Consider the following 13291-nt stretch of genomic DNA (forward strand, 5'->3'; position numbering starts at 1 on the left):
TACAAAATTGTTTTGGGTGAAATAATGTTTTGTATTTTCAGAGAGCTTACATTTAAAAACAAGTAAACAAAAAATTTCAAAATGAAAGAACTTTAAAAAAAGTGATTTGAAGTAGTGAGTCAATAGTGATTCAAATTCTGATTAAGAAGGTATGTAATTTTGAAAATAACTTTTTTTTTTTTTCTGAACAATCAACGTGAGCTTTGAAATATTTTTGCTGCGCCTATTTTGCTCCTCCAAATTTTCTCAAAGCCCATTTTCATCTATTTGGACGATGCTGGCAATATTACTTTGCCACTTGGTTCAGAAAACCCCCATTAAAAAATATCATTAAGCAGTGCCATTCACTTGTCCTTTTTCTTATGCAGTAGTATTTAGGGTTTAACTACCTTGCATAAATCAATAGGTAAAAGAATTTAACCACCTTGAAAAAGTCATTATATGCATATAAAGGAATCAGAGAGGTTTGGCTACCTAATAAGTGGCAATACATAAGTTTTATCTCCTCTGCTGATTAGGTCATCATCACGCTAACCCTTCTGCTCTCCTAGATCTAATTATAATTAGGGATGATAAAGCCTCACTGAGTCATCACTTCAGAATTGCAAGCTATTTCTTGGATTCACAGGCATTTTGAAACCAGCATGAGTTTGGTAATGCTTTCTGCAGGCATTTGAACACTTGTGGCTCTTCATGTGCTGTGGGGCTAAGGACTGCTTTTCCCCATGAAAACCCAACCTTAAAAAATACACCAAATGACGAGTTTCTTGATCCTGTGAATGCCTGGCCAAAGGAAGGGACAACAAAATCTGCTCTGAGACACCTTGGTAAATAGCTCAGGTTCTGTGCCTGTCTGTCTGCTCGCCATCCCTGTGCCTTCCCAAGCTCCCTGAGCACACTGCGCTCTTTCCATCCTGGGACACTTCTGGCAAAACCCAAGCTTCAATGACGTCAGCTTTCCTACTGCTGTTGCTGCCATACATAAATGAGTTTGCCTCATTCTTATGTAATTGTATACTGATTGTAATATTTAACAGCCTGGTCCTATGGAAAAGCCAGTCAGGCTGACCAGTTATATCCCCGTTTAGGAGAAAGGGTAGACAAGAAGTGGTATGATGAAGATCAAGGCAGACTTCTAAGTGGATATTGGCTAAGCATCCATGAAAAACAGGGAATCTATTTATCTTATCATTGGCAGAGCTGATGACAAGGTGCGAGTTGCACATGTTATCTAGAACAGGACATCCTGACAACTTTTAACGAAGCCTGCTGGTCTCATGAGTGTCCCCACACTCTTTTTCCCCAGTGCCCATGACCCACGTGTGAGTTGGTGTCCTGCTCGCTCTTCAGCTTCCTGATAGAAAGGGGCAGCTTCCGCTCCCAGGCACATACTTGTAGCTCTTGCCACATTTTACAAGCCACATACAACTCAGTTAAGCTTTAGTCCAAGGCATTTTGAAGCGCTTGTGGGGAAAAATATAATGTGTTCTTTAATGCCTTATGGTTGCCAGTAATAGGAATTAGATGGCTGTAATCAGAAAAAATTGAAGGCTGTTGTAAGAAAGGCCATTCGGGTTGGAGCAAAGGTCTCCAACATTAGCTATTTCTGCCGCTTTTCAGCAAGAGAAAAAAACAGGACAAGTATGGAGTTATTCTTCCCTTGATATATCCTCCCAGCTTCTGGCAACTTGTCATTTAGCAATTTCCTGAGTCAGAGGCTGCATCCGTACAATTGTGTTTGATCTCCCTCAATGGAGCTTTCTTTAAATTTGTCTAATGGTGGTGGGGGGCAGGGGGGTGTTTAACCTATTTATAGTTCTGGCATCTGTAATATACTGTGACAATTAGTTTCCACAACTTTTATGTGCTGTCTATAAAAAAAAAAGTCTTATTTTCTATGTTTGCTATTTTTCAGCTTGCAGTTTCACTGGGCTCCTTCTAATTCTTCCATATTGAATAAATTCAGAATAATCATTCCTTATTTATCTGCATGCCATTGACAGTTTAAAAACCTTTATCATACTTCCACCAAACTCTGTTTTGCAGGTTGAAGTGTCCTGCTGTATTTGTGGAAGTTGTTTCTTTCCCTCCCTTGGATATCAACATTGGTCTTCTTTTTTAATCTTGCTAATTTCTTCTGAAATGAAGTGACCAGAATGGCAGCAAGTTTTCAAGATAGGGTACATTGTGGATTTTTGCAGAGGCGTTGTTCCTTATCACATTCCTAATAATTCTCTGTATTGTACTTACATTTCTGTATTTGTTCCTAAACTGTTGCTTTCACAGAACTATCCACGATGAATCCAGGATCGTTTTATATCTGACAACACTAACTCTATCACCACAGCTGTGCAGTGTTAGCTGTACATTATTTTGCATTTGCTCCCTCAAAATTTCGTCTCTCACTTAATCATCTGAATGGGTTTGTTTGCTTGGGTCCTCATTCAGTGGAAAATCAGCACCTTTCTCCTAATAGCGGTATAGCCAAAATTCCTGATGTCCATTGACAGGAAACACATGGTACGCAAGACTTGCAGGCAGTGTACACATTTTTGCATAAGCTTCATATAGATTATTTCTAAATATTATGTCAGCCTGGTCAAACTGGCAGCCTCTTGGGCCACATCCAAGGTACTGAGTGCCCCCATCTGGCCCACTGCCTTTTCAGAAGAGCCCAGGGAACAGCTGCCCTGAGACTGGGCACTCAGTTACACAGAGAGAGAGCGCAGCTCTTTTTGAGGCATTTCATTGGTTCTATCCTGGACACTAATTTTAGGATGTGATGAATCATTCTTAGAAGTTCTGTCTTTGACTGGGAGCCTGGGTGACACATTTAAACCATGTATTCATCTTTCAGACTCCTTAAGCTATGTAAATTGGAGATTAGCATCAGAAGCCCACAAACCAGCACTATGAAGAGAGGGGGGACCTATAGGTCTATCTTCTTGTGACACCTCCAGCCCAGTACTTACTGCTTGAAACTGGAGACCAGGGAGGAGTACGCTCACAAAAATGCTAATATTGTGCAGTCCTGTGTCTAGAAAGCACATACATAATGTATTTATAGATTCTCTAATTAGCCATGGCACCACAGCATGGAGGCAAGAAGGGAATTTCTGTGATATCATACAGAAACAAAAGTAACATTTGCAGTAAGATGGTGGCATGACATGGTAACATTGATAATAAAGCTTTGAAACACAACCTTATGTAGGAAGCAAATCCTATCCCCATGAGTACAGTTCTGGAGTTTCTGTGTTTCTTTAGAGGAAGTAGGCATGAGAGACTGATGGGCTCCCACACCTCACTATAGACTATTTCCCTTTCCAGCTCACTCTTCTCCTGGATCACCATCATAGAATCATAGAATCATAGATTGTCTAGGTTGGAAGGGACCTTTAAGATCACCTAGTCCATCAACCTAACTTTGACAAAAACAAAAAACCACATCGCTAAACCATGTCACTAAGCACTATGTCAACTCATCTTCTGAATATCTCCAGGGATGGTGACTCAACTACTTCCCTGGGCAGCTCATTCCAATGCTTAATAACACTTTCAGTGTAAAAACGTTTCCTAATATCCAATCTGAACCTCCCCTGGTACAACTTGAGGCCATTTCCTCTTGTCCTATTGCCTGTGACTTGGGAGAAGAGACCGACCCCCACCTCTCTACACCCTCCTTTCAGGTAGTTGTAGAGAGCGATAAGGTCTCCCCTCAGCCTCCTTTTTTCTAGGCTGAGTAACCCCAGCTCCCTCAGCCTCTCCTCATGACTCCAGACTTCGTTGCTCTTCTCTGGACCTGCAGGCACTGTTGGAAACACAAGCAATGCTGTTTACCTGATAACAGCCGTTCCCGAGCCACAGTCGAACCTGAACTCCACGTAGCCAGCCACCATGTTAATGGAGAGGAAGTCCTTGCTGTCTGTGTCATAGCTGTACAAAAGGACACCAGTCTCTAAATCTGGACGAAATGTCATCTCAAACTCCATGAAGGAAAGGTAATTCTGTGGTTCCAAGGGCCAGGGTGTGCTAGCAAATGACCTCAAGGACTCGTTGAACTGAGGTATGGCCAAGGTGAGTGCTGGAAATCCAGAATACACAAGCAGGTCACTTGAGGCTCCAAGTAAGGGATTGATTCCTATCAACTAGTGTCAGTTTCCTTTGTTAGGTACTTAAAGCAAAAGTTAAGAAAAACAACTTAAAATTTCATCTTCCAAATTATTTTTTTTTTATCCTAGTCAACGCTGCTTCCTTCTTAATCCCTTCCTCTTCCAGGGGCGTACATGTATTATAAAGCTTTATGCTCCTTTTCTTCAGTGATTCATCACAGAGGTTGTCAAAGTAGCAAGCATGTACACAATGAGTGGTGGCATCAAAAGTTCAGCAGCACAAAATATCATGCTGTATTTATTTGTCTATTTGACTATTTGTACCTCTGTATTTTCAGCAAGAAATTGATATTGGGTCCTTCATATTTCAGAATATACAAGTGACGCTGATCTTAGGAGAAAAGTGGGGATTTTTTTAGAGTTAATGTGCAGCTGTGGAGTCGTACATTATTTTAACTTCTGAAAAGTAAGTTTGAGATGCTTAATTATAGTTAGCTTAAATAAGCAAAGAGATTTAAGAATCACTGATTGCATAGCCCCAGAATGAATGGTGGGGGAGGGTTTTGCTATGTGATTTTAAAAAGATGAAGTTAACAAGTACTCTGTTCTGTCAATGTAATACCATAAGACCTCCTTGGATGTCACTAAGTGAAAAACACATCAAACAGTAAATGACAGATACGAAGAAATATGAGCAGCCCAGCATCCTCTCACCTTCTTCGCAATGATGACCTTTAAATCCAAGAGGGCAAAGGCAAATGTATGAATCTGCTTTATTTGCAGTGCAGGTACCACTGTTGATGCAGGCAGCCTCATCACAGATGCCGCTGCTACACTCACCTAAAAGCAGAGCGAGAACATTGATTTATCAGAGAAGTTTGTCAAAGGAGATTTATTTGGCTGTTGATCATTACTACTAACCAATACAATTTGCTCTCCTGCCTAGATTCTTTCCCAATTTGTCAAATGGTGTGCAATTTAGACAAGTTCAGTTGACCATTAGCACCTTTTTTTACTGCCAGATCAGGAAGAGACCTCAAAAAGAGCAAAAATTAACCCTTACTAACAACTATGACAGTTATGTCTTTCAATCATTCATTGGAGCACTGTTCTCCTCTTGTTCCTATCTTTATTTTCTCAAAAAACAGAATTCTCTCCAGATTGTTTACAAGCACTGTGACTTGTTTAATTTCAATTACCTTAAGTGCTTCTTTGTTCACTGTAAATTCATGCCATGGTAAGCACTGAAGGTGTTAATCATCATCAACTAATCTTATTAACGAAAATGCTGCTGTCAGCCCTCTTCACTAAAAGGGATTCATATCATCAGCTTGTTAAGAAGCATTTCTACTATGCTGGCCTATCAACTGAAATAACAAGAAGATGATTTCTTCTTGCTGGAATTCAGCTGAAATTGCTGCAGAACAATTAATTTACTCATTTACTTCTTAGAACTGATATCTATAAAGTTAGATTATGCAATGGTCAATTGCATATATCTGATTAAGTTCTTTTTGATTTTGTTTACCTTCTCCTTTATTTTAGTTTGTGATTAAATAATTCTCCCCTCCTTGATAGTAAAAACTCATCTTATACATTAAGGAAGCCCAAATAAGACATTTGCAGTGTGCAAGTGTAAGCACACCATTTTGAGGGGCAAAGTGTTTATGACAAAATAAGAACTGTACGTTTATTTTGAGGCACATTGAAATATCACCTGTGAGATGACACAGGTGTCATGCGGCAGCCCTGACAATAAACACTGGAGAACTGTTTTGTTAGCTGAGATCACTGAGAGAAGTCTTGCAAAACTGCTGCCCTTTTTGTTTTGTTTAAATACAGCCCTCCAACTGTAAAGAGGGTTTCCAGACCAGGACTCTACAAATCTTCAATAAGGTATTGGCGTTAGTACAGCACCAGCTTTACAGCGTGGTGTCCCATCCCATAGCCAGAAAGAAAAACACAGAGAAGTATGCAGATGTAAATAGCTGATATGCTGGCTGATCCCGATCACTCTGCCCTCCATGGTGGAAAATAACCTTTTCTCATCAACTCAGGACAGACACAGCAGTAGCTCTTGGGTTGTCTGGTACAACTCCCTGCCAGACCAAACTTAACTTGTATCGCACATCTACAAATCTCCTGCCAGGCCCATTTCTCATTGTAGAAAGGGAAGGTCTGAGTACAGCAGTCGTAACACAGGGCTCCAGGGCTAACCCCAGGAACATAAGCAAAATATGCAAGTTCCCCGGAAGGGAACAAATTCTTCTTCTGTGTGGAAGGGGACAAATACCCCTTCAAAAGGCTGTCCCATACCCAGCCGTGGGAACAAGAGTGCTTGCAGTGCTCATTGAGCCTTTTTTTTCCCCTTCTGGGCTGCACTGTAATGGCCGCAGTGAACAGCAGCAGGGTGGGTATCTAGTCATGGAGACCTCTCACATAGTCATCAATGATCACGACAGTGACAGAAATGAGCAGTACCAGCTTTGCTTTACAACGAGGAAACAGAGCCAGGACATGTGGGTAAAAAAGAATTTACATGTATTGAGCTTAAGACACAAACAGAAAACTGGGACAACGCTCATCTTTACTGCATCTGCTGCAATGTCAGTGAATGCTGGTGTCTTCCCAAAGTGGAAACATTTACTCAGCATGTTCAAGCAGACTAAAGCTAAACAAAGTCTTTGAGAAACAGAGAAGGACAAGGAAGATAACAATATCGGGACAAGTCGCAGGCTCACTGGTTTGATGGAAAGCTTGAACTGGAGCAGTCTTGGTATTTAAGGGCAGGCTGCTCTCACAATGTCTCAGTGACCTGAGTTATCACAGCCTCTGGGCCAGCACAGGTGACTACAACAAAAAGGCAAATCACCTGTCTGATGGCTGCGTCTGCTCGGGTGCAGTGGCAAAGGAGGAAGGAAGGAAGGGTCCTGCTGTGTCTGCTCCAAGCCATGAGCATTGTTTCCCCTGTCAGCCCCTTAGCTTAGGGTCCAGTGGGACTTCTACTGCAGCTGGCAGAAGTGGAGCAGGGGCAGGATGGACCCCTCTTCTCCCCACTCTCAATTCTGCAGTCCATATACCACAGCACCCCTGATTTATACACCGTTTCAGTAGGAAACAAACAAAAGACTGGCTAGGAAAAACCACCCCTAAACCCTAGCAGAGTTCACTTGCAATTTATTTATTTTAAGCTTAACTTACATGGCATATTGTTTGCAAGTCTCTCCTGGCACAGTTTCATATATAAGTGTGAGCAGCCATGTAAGGACAGTAAGGCTCTATCACTCAGTTTCAAGTCACACATGGCAGACCCCAGCATTTATTTTCATTGATGTTGACTGTTAATGCAGTAGTATGTGGAGCATTCATGGATGGGAATGAAGCTAGCTGCAACCCACAAGGCATCAGAGATTAGGGCTCAGAGAACTTCAGCAGGGCTTTCATCTATCTATCTAAATTCCATAGATTCTCACTCTATCGTGAAATTACTCTCTGCTTCCAAAGTCTTATTCTTTTCAGCATCTGTTTCTTGGGCCACTCTGTTCCCCCTCTCTATTGCACAGAAGTTGGGTCATGTTATCTAGAGAATACAGAGTGATTGTTAGGAAGTTTCTCATTAATCACTTCCTTCTTGGAATGCCAAATGCACAGCTATAGAAGAGAAGAAAGATGACTTTGTGGCTGAAGCATGGCATGGAGAGTTCAGTGATATGGGATCTATTTCCTGCATTTACCACTTGCTTTCTGTCTTGGGTTTACTTTTTCTCTTCAATTGTTTAGACTGAGAGGTCATTACAGCAAGGATTTCATTGCCCTGTCTTTCTTTCAAATGCCAATTAGATAGACGAAGTAGAGATGAATAAACAAGACAGAACTGGTTAATTAACTTCCCTGCTTCTCCATCTTTTAATCTCTGAAGGGGAGATAATTTTATAATACCACTTCATAAGGCTGTTGAAAGAATTTATTCCGTAGTATTTTTAAACCACACTGGAAATGAAAACAATAGATGATTGACAGGAGAGCCTATTTGCCTCAGCAGTAATGGGGTTTTGTGGGTTAAAGCCCCTTCTAATGGCCACAGCACTGCTTTGGACAAGTGCAATGATGCCTTTGGGCAAAACACATTTTACTGTGTCCATACTGTTTTAAATACAAACACAGTATGCATACTATTGATTTCTGATGATATGACTGTGTAAATCAGGACCATGAAGAAGCATCCTGAGAAACACTGGTGGGAATGCTGGTGCAGATGTAATTGTATCAGCAACACTGAGCTTCCTCTCTGCTCGTGAGAACTGGTTTTACTATTGTGCTATATAACAGCATCCACAAGGGTTTTTTGTACACTACAGTCATGCTTGTACAGTGTGATAAAACCCTTCTACTACAGACCCAGCAAAAGCAATGTGCAAAGGCACAGAGATATACCACACCAAAAACAGAGACCACACCTTCCATCTCTCAAACCTTGACCATTGCTCAATATCTTTCAACAAGCAAAAAAAAGTAACCCCTGTTTTACCACTGATTAAAGACCCCATACTGTTACACTTACCGACATCAGCGCCACTGAGAGCTTTCCCTAATGGCCAGGGTCTCATATCAATTATCTTTCCGTTGATGCTCAGTGACTGAACGCAGCCCTGAAACCCACGGTTGGTGCCTGCAGCTCTGACCAGCCAGTACATGCTGGGGGCACCACCAACGTAGAAGGGAGTCCGGAACGTAATTTTGCTGTACTGGCCCTGAAGGGAAAACAGAGGGCAACATGATGTAGAACAGATACAGCACAGGAGAACTAATTAAGCCACACTGTGTATAATCAATTTTTTTTTTTTCTCCACAAAGAATTGTGTCAGGGGATATGCATGTGGTTCACTGGTAATTCCTTTCCATTTGTCATTCCTCTACTCGGTCTATCACTTTAAATGTTTTTTTTTGCACCTTTATCCATTATGATAACATGGGCTATTTAATGCAAAATAAAAAGTTTTAAAATCACTATGTTCTAAGGAGAGATTGTGATACATCTTTTGCTGCAATTTCTTCCTTTACTTCTGACAAAATTGTTTGTCTTCTAAAACCTCAGCCCTGAGGGACACAGACCAATGTGATACTGCCTTTTGGAAAGAACCCAGCAAGCGCTTAGTGTTGAATAATAACAAAATGACAAAAACCCCACAGTAAACCCCAAGACAAGTCATAAACTGACACAATCACAACTTCAGTGGGATTCTGCTCACTTTGCCATCACTAAACTTACTCCCCATCTTTTTTTGAATGGGGAGTTTCTTAACTCTCTAAGCAGGTTAAGGACCTGCCTAGAGAAACATACACATACAAGTTTACTAACCCTGCTATAGGGCACAGGAAGGAACAAAAGAAAAACCCCAAAACCTATTCAGAACTTTTCAGACCACTGAATCAAACTTCATGCTGTTGTGCTAATGGAGTCACAATTCTGTCTATAAATTGATCCAAATATATGCATTTTCCATCCTATTCAAAGGCTGTTTCAAAACCTCACAGTGCTTTAGAAGAAAATATTCAAAATTCCAGAATTTATTCGTGGTCAGTTTTTACCCGTGTGTCCTTCCAACAGCATCGACCTTTAGCCTAAAAGCTCTCTGGATGTTCCACCCCTGCCCTGTCTCCCTGGTATTTGTAACAATAAATCATATCCCCATAGCCTGTATTTTGCCAGGCTAAATAAGCCAAGGTTATTCAGCCTGTGGGTGTTCACTGCACAGTGCACTGCAGAAACACATCAAACGGATTTCAGTTTCAGCAGGGAAAAATAATTCAGGTGGGCTTCATGGTGGGCATATGCCAGGGCTGTGAGCACACAGCTCTACAGCCTGTCTCCAACTGCTTGCCATTTTCCATTGCCTTTGATGCCCCTGCCCTCCTTGGTCTGTTAAGCTCCACTTCTCTTGTGGGCACTCTCTACGACTGTTCGAGTGAAACTGAACCAGGTCAGAAAAGGTTACCACTCTGCTGAGACTAATCCAAACCACTGTAACTAAGAAGGGCTAATGAGGACTCACTGGAGAGACAATTCTACAGGAGCAGCAAGTTTTGGTGGAGGGCAGCACCTAGAGCAATTAACTTTTTTTTCTGGTATAACTGCAGGTAGAAGAATGTGTGTCCACTATCACACTCTTCTTGTAGTAGACTCTGTGGGCCGTAACCCTCGTACCAGCCCTATGTTGCATCTTTACATCTTCGATTTCATCTTCTTGGGTGTGGGTGATCATAGCCATGCGTGGCCAGACACCGTCATACCAAAGTGCTGTGCAATGTCATTAGTTCTACTGGACATATCTCTCCTGATTCACATTTGCCCTTTGCGTGGCCTTGTAGCACTGGTAACACATAGCGACATGTGACAGGCATTGAGAGGCTTTCCTCTGTCATTTCTGCTGATGAGAACTCTTATGAGCACCATTCTTTTCCCTTCAGTGCCTGCACATGAAAGTGTAAAGTAATAAGATGTCTGAAGCTGTTTTTTTCAGGGCTAATAGTGGTTATCAAAGGGAAGTGGAAAGACATCTGAAACAATTTGCAACTGTCTTTTTTTTTTTTTAGAGTGCCTTAATTTCACTTCTATTTTCTGGCCTGGCAACAGATGAGCAAGTCAAGATGTCTTCCTCTATTACGTTTAATCCTGGCGGCCTCATACAAAATTGTTGGTGTTAATATAAGTCAGGGTAGAAAGTTTATCTCCATTACTGTGCTTAAATGTATGTCCATGGTATACATGTAATTACACTTCAGTATACAAACCTTGTGTGGCTATACACATTATACGTAAATACGTAAACATATACACATATGCATCTATTTTTTCCAGCTGAAGAAGCAGAGCAGCTCTCTGAGGCTTGAAAAATAAAGAAATCGGGGACAGCAGCTGTAAAACCTGGCAAATTTTTAACATTAGCCTGCATCTGAGACTAGCAAAGTGTAGCAGAAGGGCAGCAGAGCAAGTATGGAGGACAACAGGGAAACTGTGATGGGATCCAGGGCTGCGGTATTTATCTATGTGATTTCCAGACTACTTATATGGAAGAGTAATCTGTACACTGATCCTGGCTCACTAAATGACCCAACACTGATAAATAAAAATGTACCTTTTAAATCTGATCTGCTGGCAAGACAAAAACATCACCATAATCTTGAGAGAGCCCAAGGTCAGTGCAGGACTAGTTACCTGAGACTTCCCTGTCACTGGAGCATCGCTGTCCATCCTGAGCCAGCCATTCATCCCATCTCTGAACAACGTGACGCTGTGCCAGTTCCCCAGCTTGATCTTGTTTTCACTCATTATGACTGCAACTCCAGTGCCACAGTTGAACCTGGGAGTGTGAGACAGAGAGAGCAAGGTGACAACCTTACAGTAACCAAATAACTGAAAGTCATTTTTAGACACAGATATTCCCTTCACTCCTGCGGACCTCTCAGTTCCACATTGAGTACTATCAGACTACAGGAAAATTAGACAGCAGGTCTACATATGATCTGCTCTAAGTTTCAATCTTCATTATCTGTCTTTCTCCCATGATGAGGATTTTGCAACCTCTGATCATACCGAGTGCATTGCAAAGGTTGCCAACAGCTGAAACTGTTTCAAGATGCAGGGTATTACAATCCCAGTTCCTGCTATCACAGTAATTTCTCTTGGGAATTCTTCTAGGTCCCTGGTGGAAGGCAGTGCTAACATTAATAACTCTGCGACTCTGTATGAAACTCAGTACCAATTGACAAGCAGACCTCCAGGAGAGTCTCTGTGAAGCTGAACAAAATGTGCCATTTTCTCTGGCTGCCGTTCAGTGCAGGTGAACAGAAAATCACCCACTTTGTTATTCCCCATTTTCAAAGGACTCACCCTTCCAAGAAAGGAGATCCTTGAGATACTCTTTCCCATGCTTCATATCTATGAGACTGCAAGGAACCCCCTCCATCTTCACTTAAAAAACCTGCAACTCCCATCTAAAGAAGGGATATAAGATGAAGTTCCAGGCCCCTTGCTGGCATTAAATCCTTTATTTCACTACATTATCTATAGGTTCTTTTGCTGTAAAGCAAAAACACTGACAATGTACAGCTCGGTATAGCATTGCAGTGGCTCACTAGCATTTCTGATAACATAGCAATGAGCCACGGACTAATGCCTTGAAGAAAACTGTTTACTTTGCCTTTACACCAACTGTCTGAATAAAAATGGTTCAAGAGGTCACATGTCCACACGCTAAAGAAGGATGAGAGAGAAAGAAATTGAAGAACGGTTAAATGAAGTAATACTGTCCATTTTGTGCACTGTCAAAGATATGACAGACATTCATCACATACACCGAGTCGCAGGAGGCAGCAATGGCCTCTTCTCTTTATATCAGATTTAGGGTGGAGGTTTTACCTGAACTGGATACTACGTCGGATGATTGCTAGTGACATAAAATCACCACGACTGTGCTCATTTTCTCCACAGTATAGCAGCAAACCATCCTCTGATTGAGCCTGCAATAACAGCATCAACATAAAAAATCAAAGTCTCAGCCTCACAGTGACAGATAAATGCAAGCAATACCGGGGGACTTTTCTCTAGAAAAGGGACAGCATTTTTCAGGTGGAGTTTTTAACTTGCCGAGTCAGAAAATGGTTGATCAATTTTGAATCCTGTGCTTGAGGAACTAGGAAAAACATTCCCTTAATGCTTAAATGGTTGAGGACCATCTCATGTACTTACAGCATGATACTATCAGACCTAAAAACAAACCCAAAAGCATTAAAGACTGCCAGCCATGTCTCATATGCAACCTCTGAGCACAAAGTGTAGCGTGGATGCCCTACCAAGCCTGTTAAGTGTAGACACATCAGACTTGTTGCATATGAATACACAGATCCTATTTCACGTGTTCAGTGAACCTGACACCGTTCCAGACAAACAACCTGTGCAGGCAGGGTTTCTTCATATGCACGTGGCAGCTGACACAGTGGCTTTTTGCAGCCATCCTGCATTTTAAGGTGACAAATTGCCAGAGGAGTGTCAGATCGCCACATGTGGGGACACACGGCTGCTGCTCTAGAGATGTCCTCATACCCAAGCTGTGAAGCTGGCAAGTCTGCCTTGTGTGGCAGCAGGGGTGCACTTGAGAGCTCGGCCACCCTCCCCTACG

At 41.8% G+C, this 13291-nt stretch overlaps 1 protein-coding gene across 2 annotated transcripts in view; it reads right to left on the reverse strand.

Annotated features, from left to right (window-relative positions):
• Window positions 1–13291, reverse strand: part of EGFLAM (EGF-like, fibronectin type III and laminin G domains) — a 78795-nt gene that overhangs the window by 18127 nt on the left and 47377 nt on the right. For both annotated transcript variants that reach the window (XM_014947660.1, XM_014947662.1), the window contains 5 exons: window positions 12532–12632; window positions 11329–11473; window positions 8674–8863; window positions 4827–4952; window positions 3841–4084 (listed from right to left, as the gene is read on the reverse strand). In XM_014947660.1, the coding sequence (XP_014803146.1) occupies window positions 3841–4084; window positions 4827–4952; window positions 8674–8863; window positions 11329–11473; window positions 12532–12632 (806 nt within the window). The remainder of the gene's footprint in view (window positions 1–3840; window positions 4085–4826; window positions 4953–8673; window positions 8864–11328; window positions 11474–12531; window positions 12633–13291) is intronic.

This window comes from Calidris pugnax, unplaced genomic scaffold (assembly GCF_001431845.1).
Source record: "Calidris pugnax isolate Ruff unplaced genomic scaffold, ASM143184v1 scaffold156, whole genome shotgun sequence".
Classification (NCBI taxonomy): Eukaryota; Metazoa; Chordata; class Aves; order Charadriiformes; family Scolopacidae; genus Calidris; species Calidris pugnax.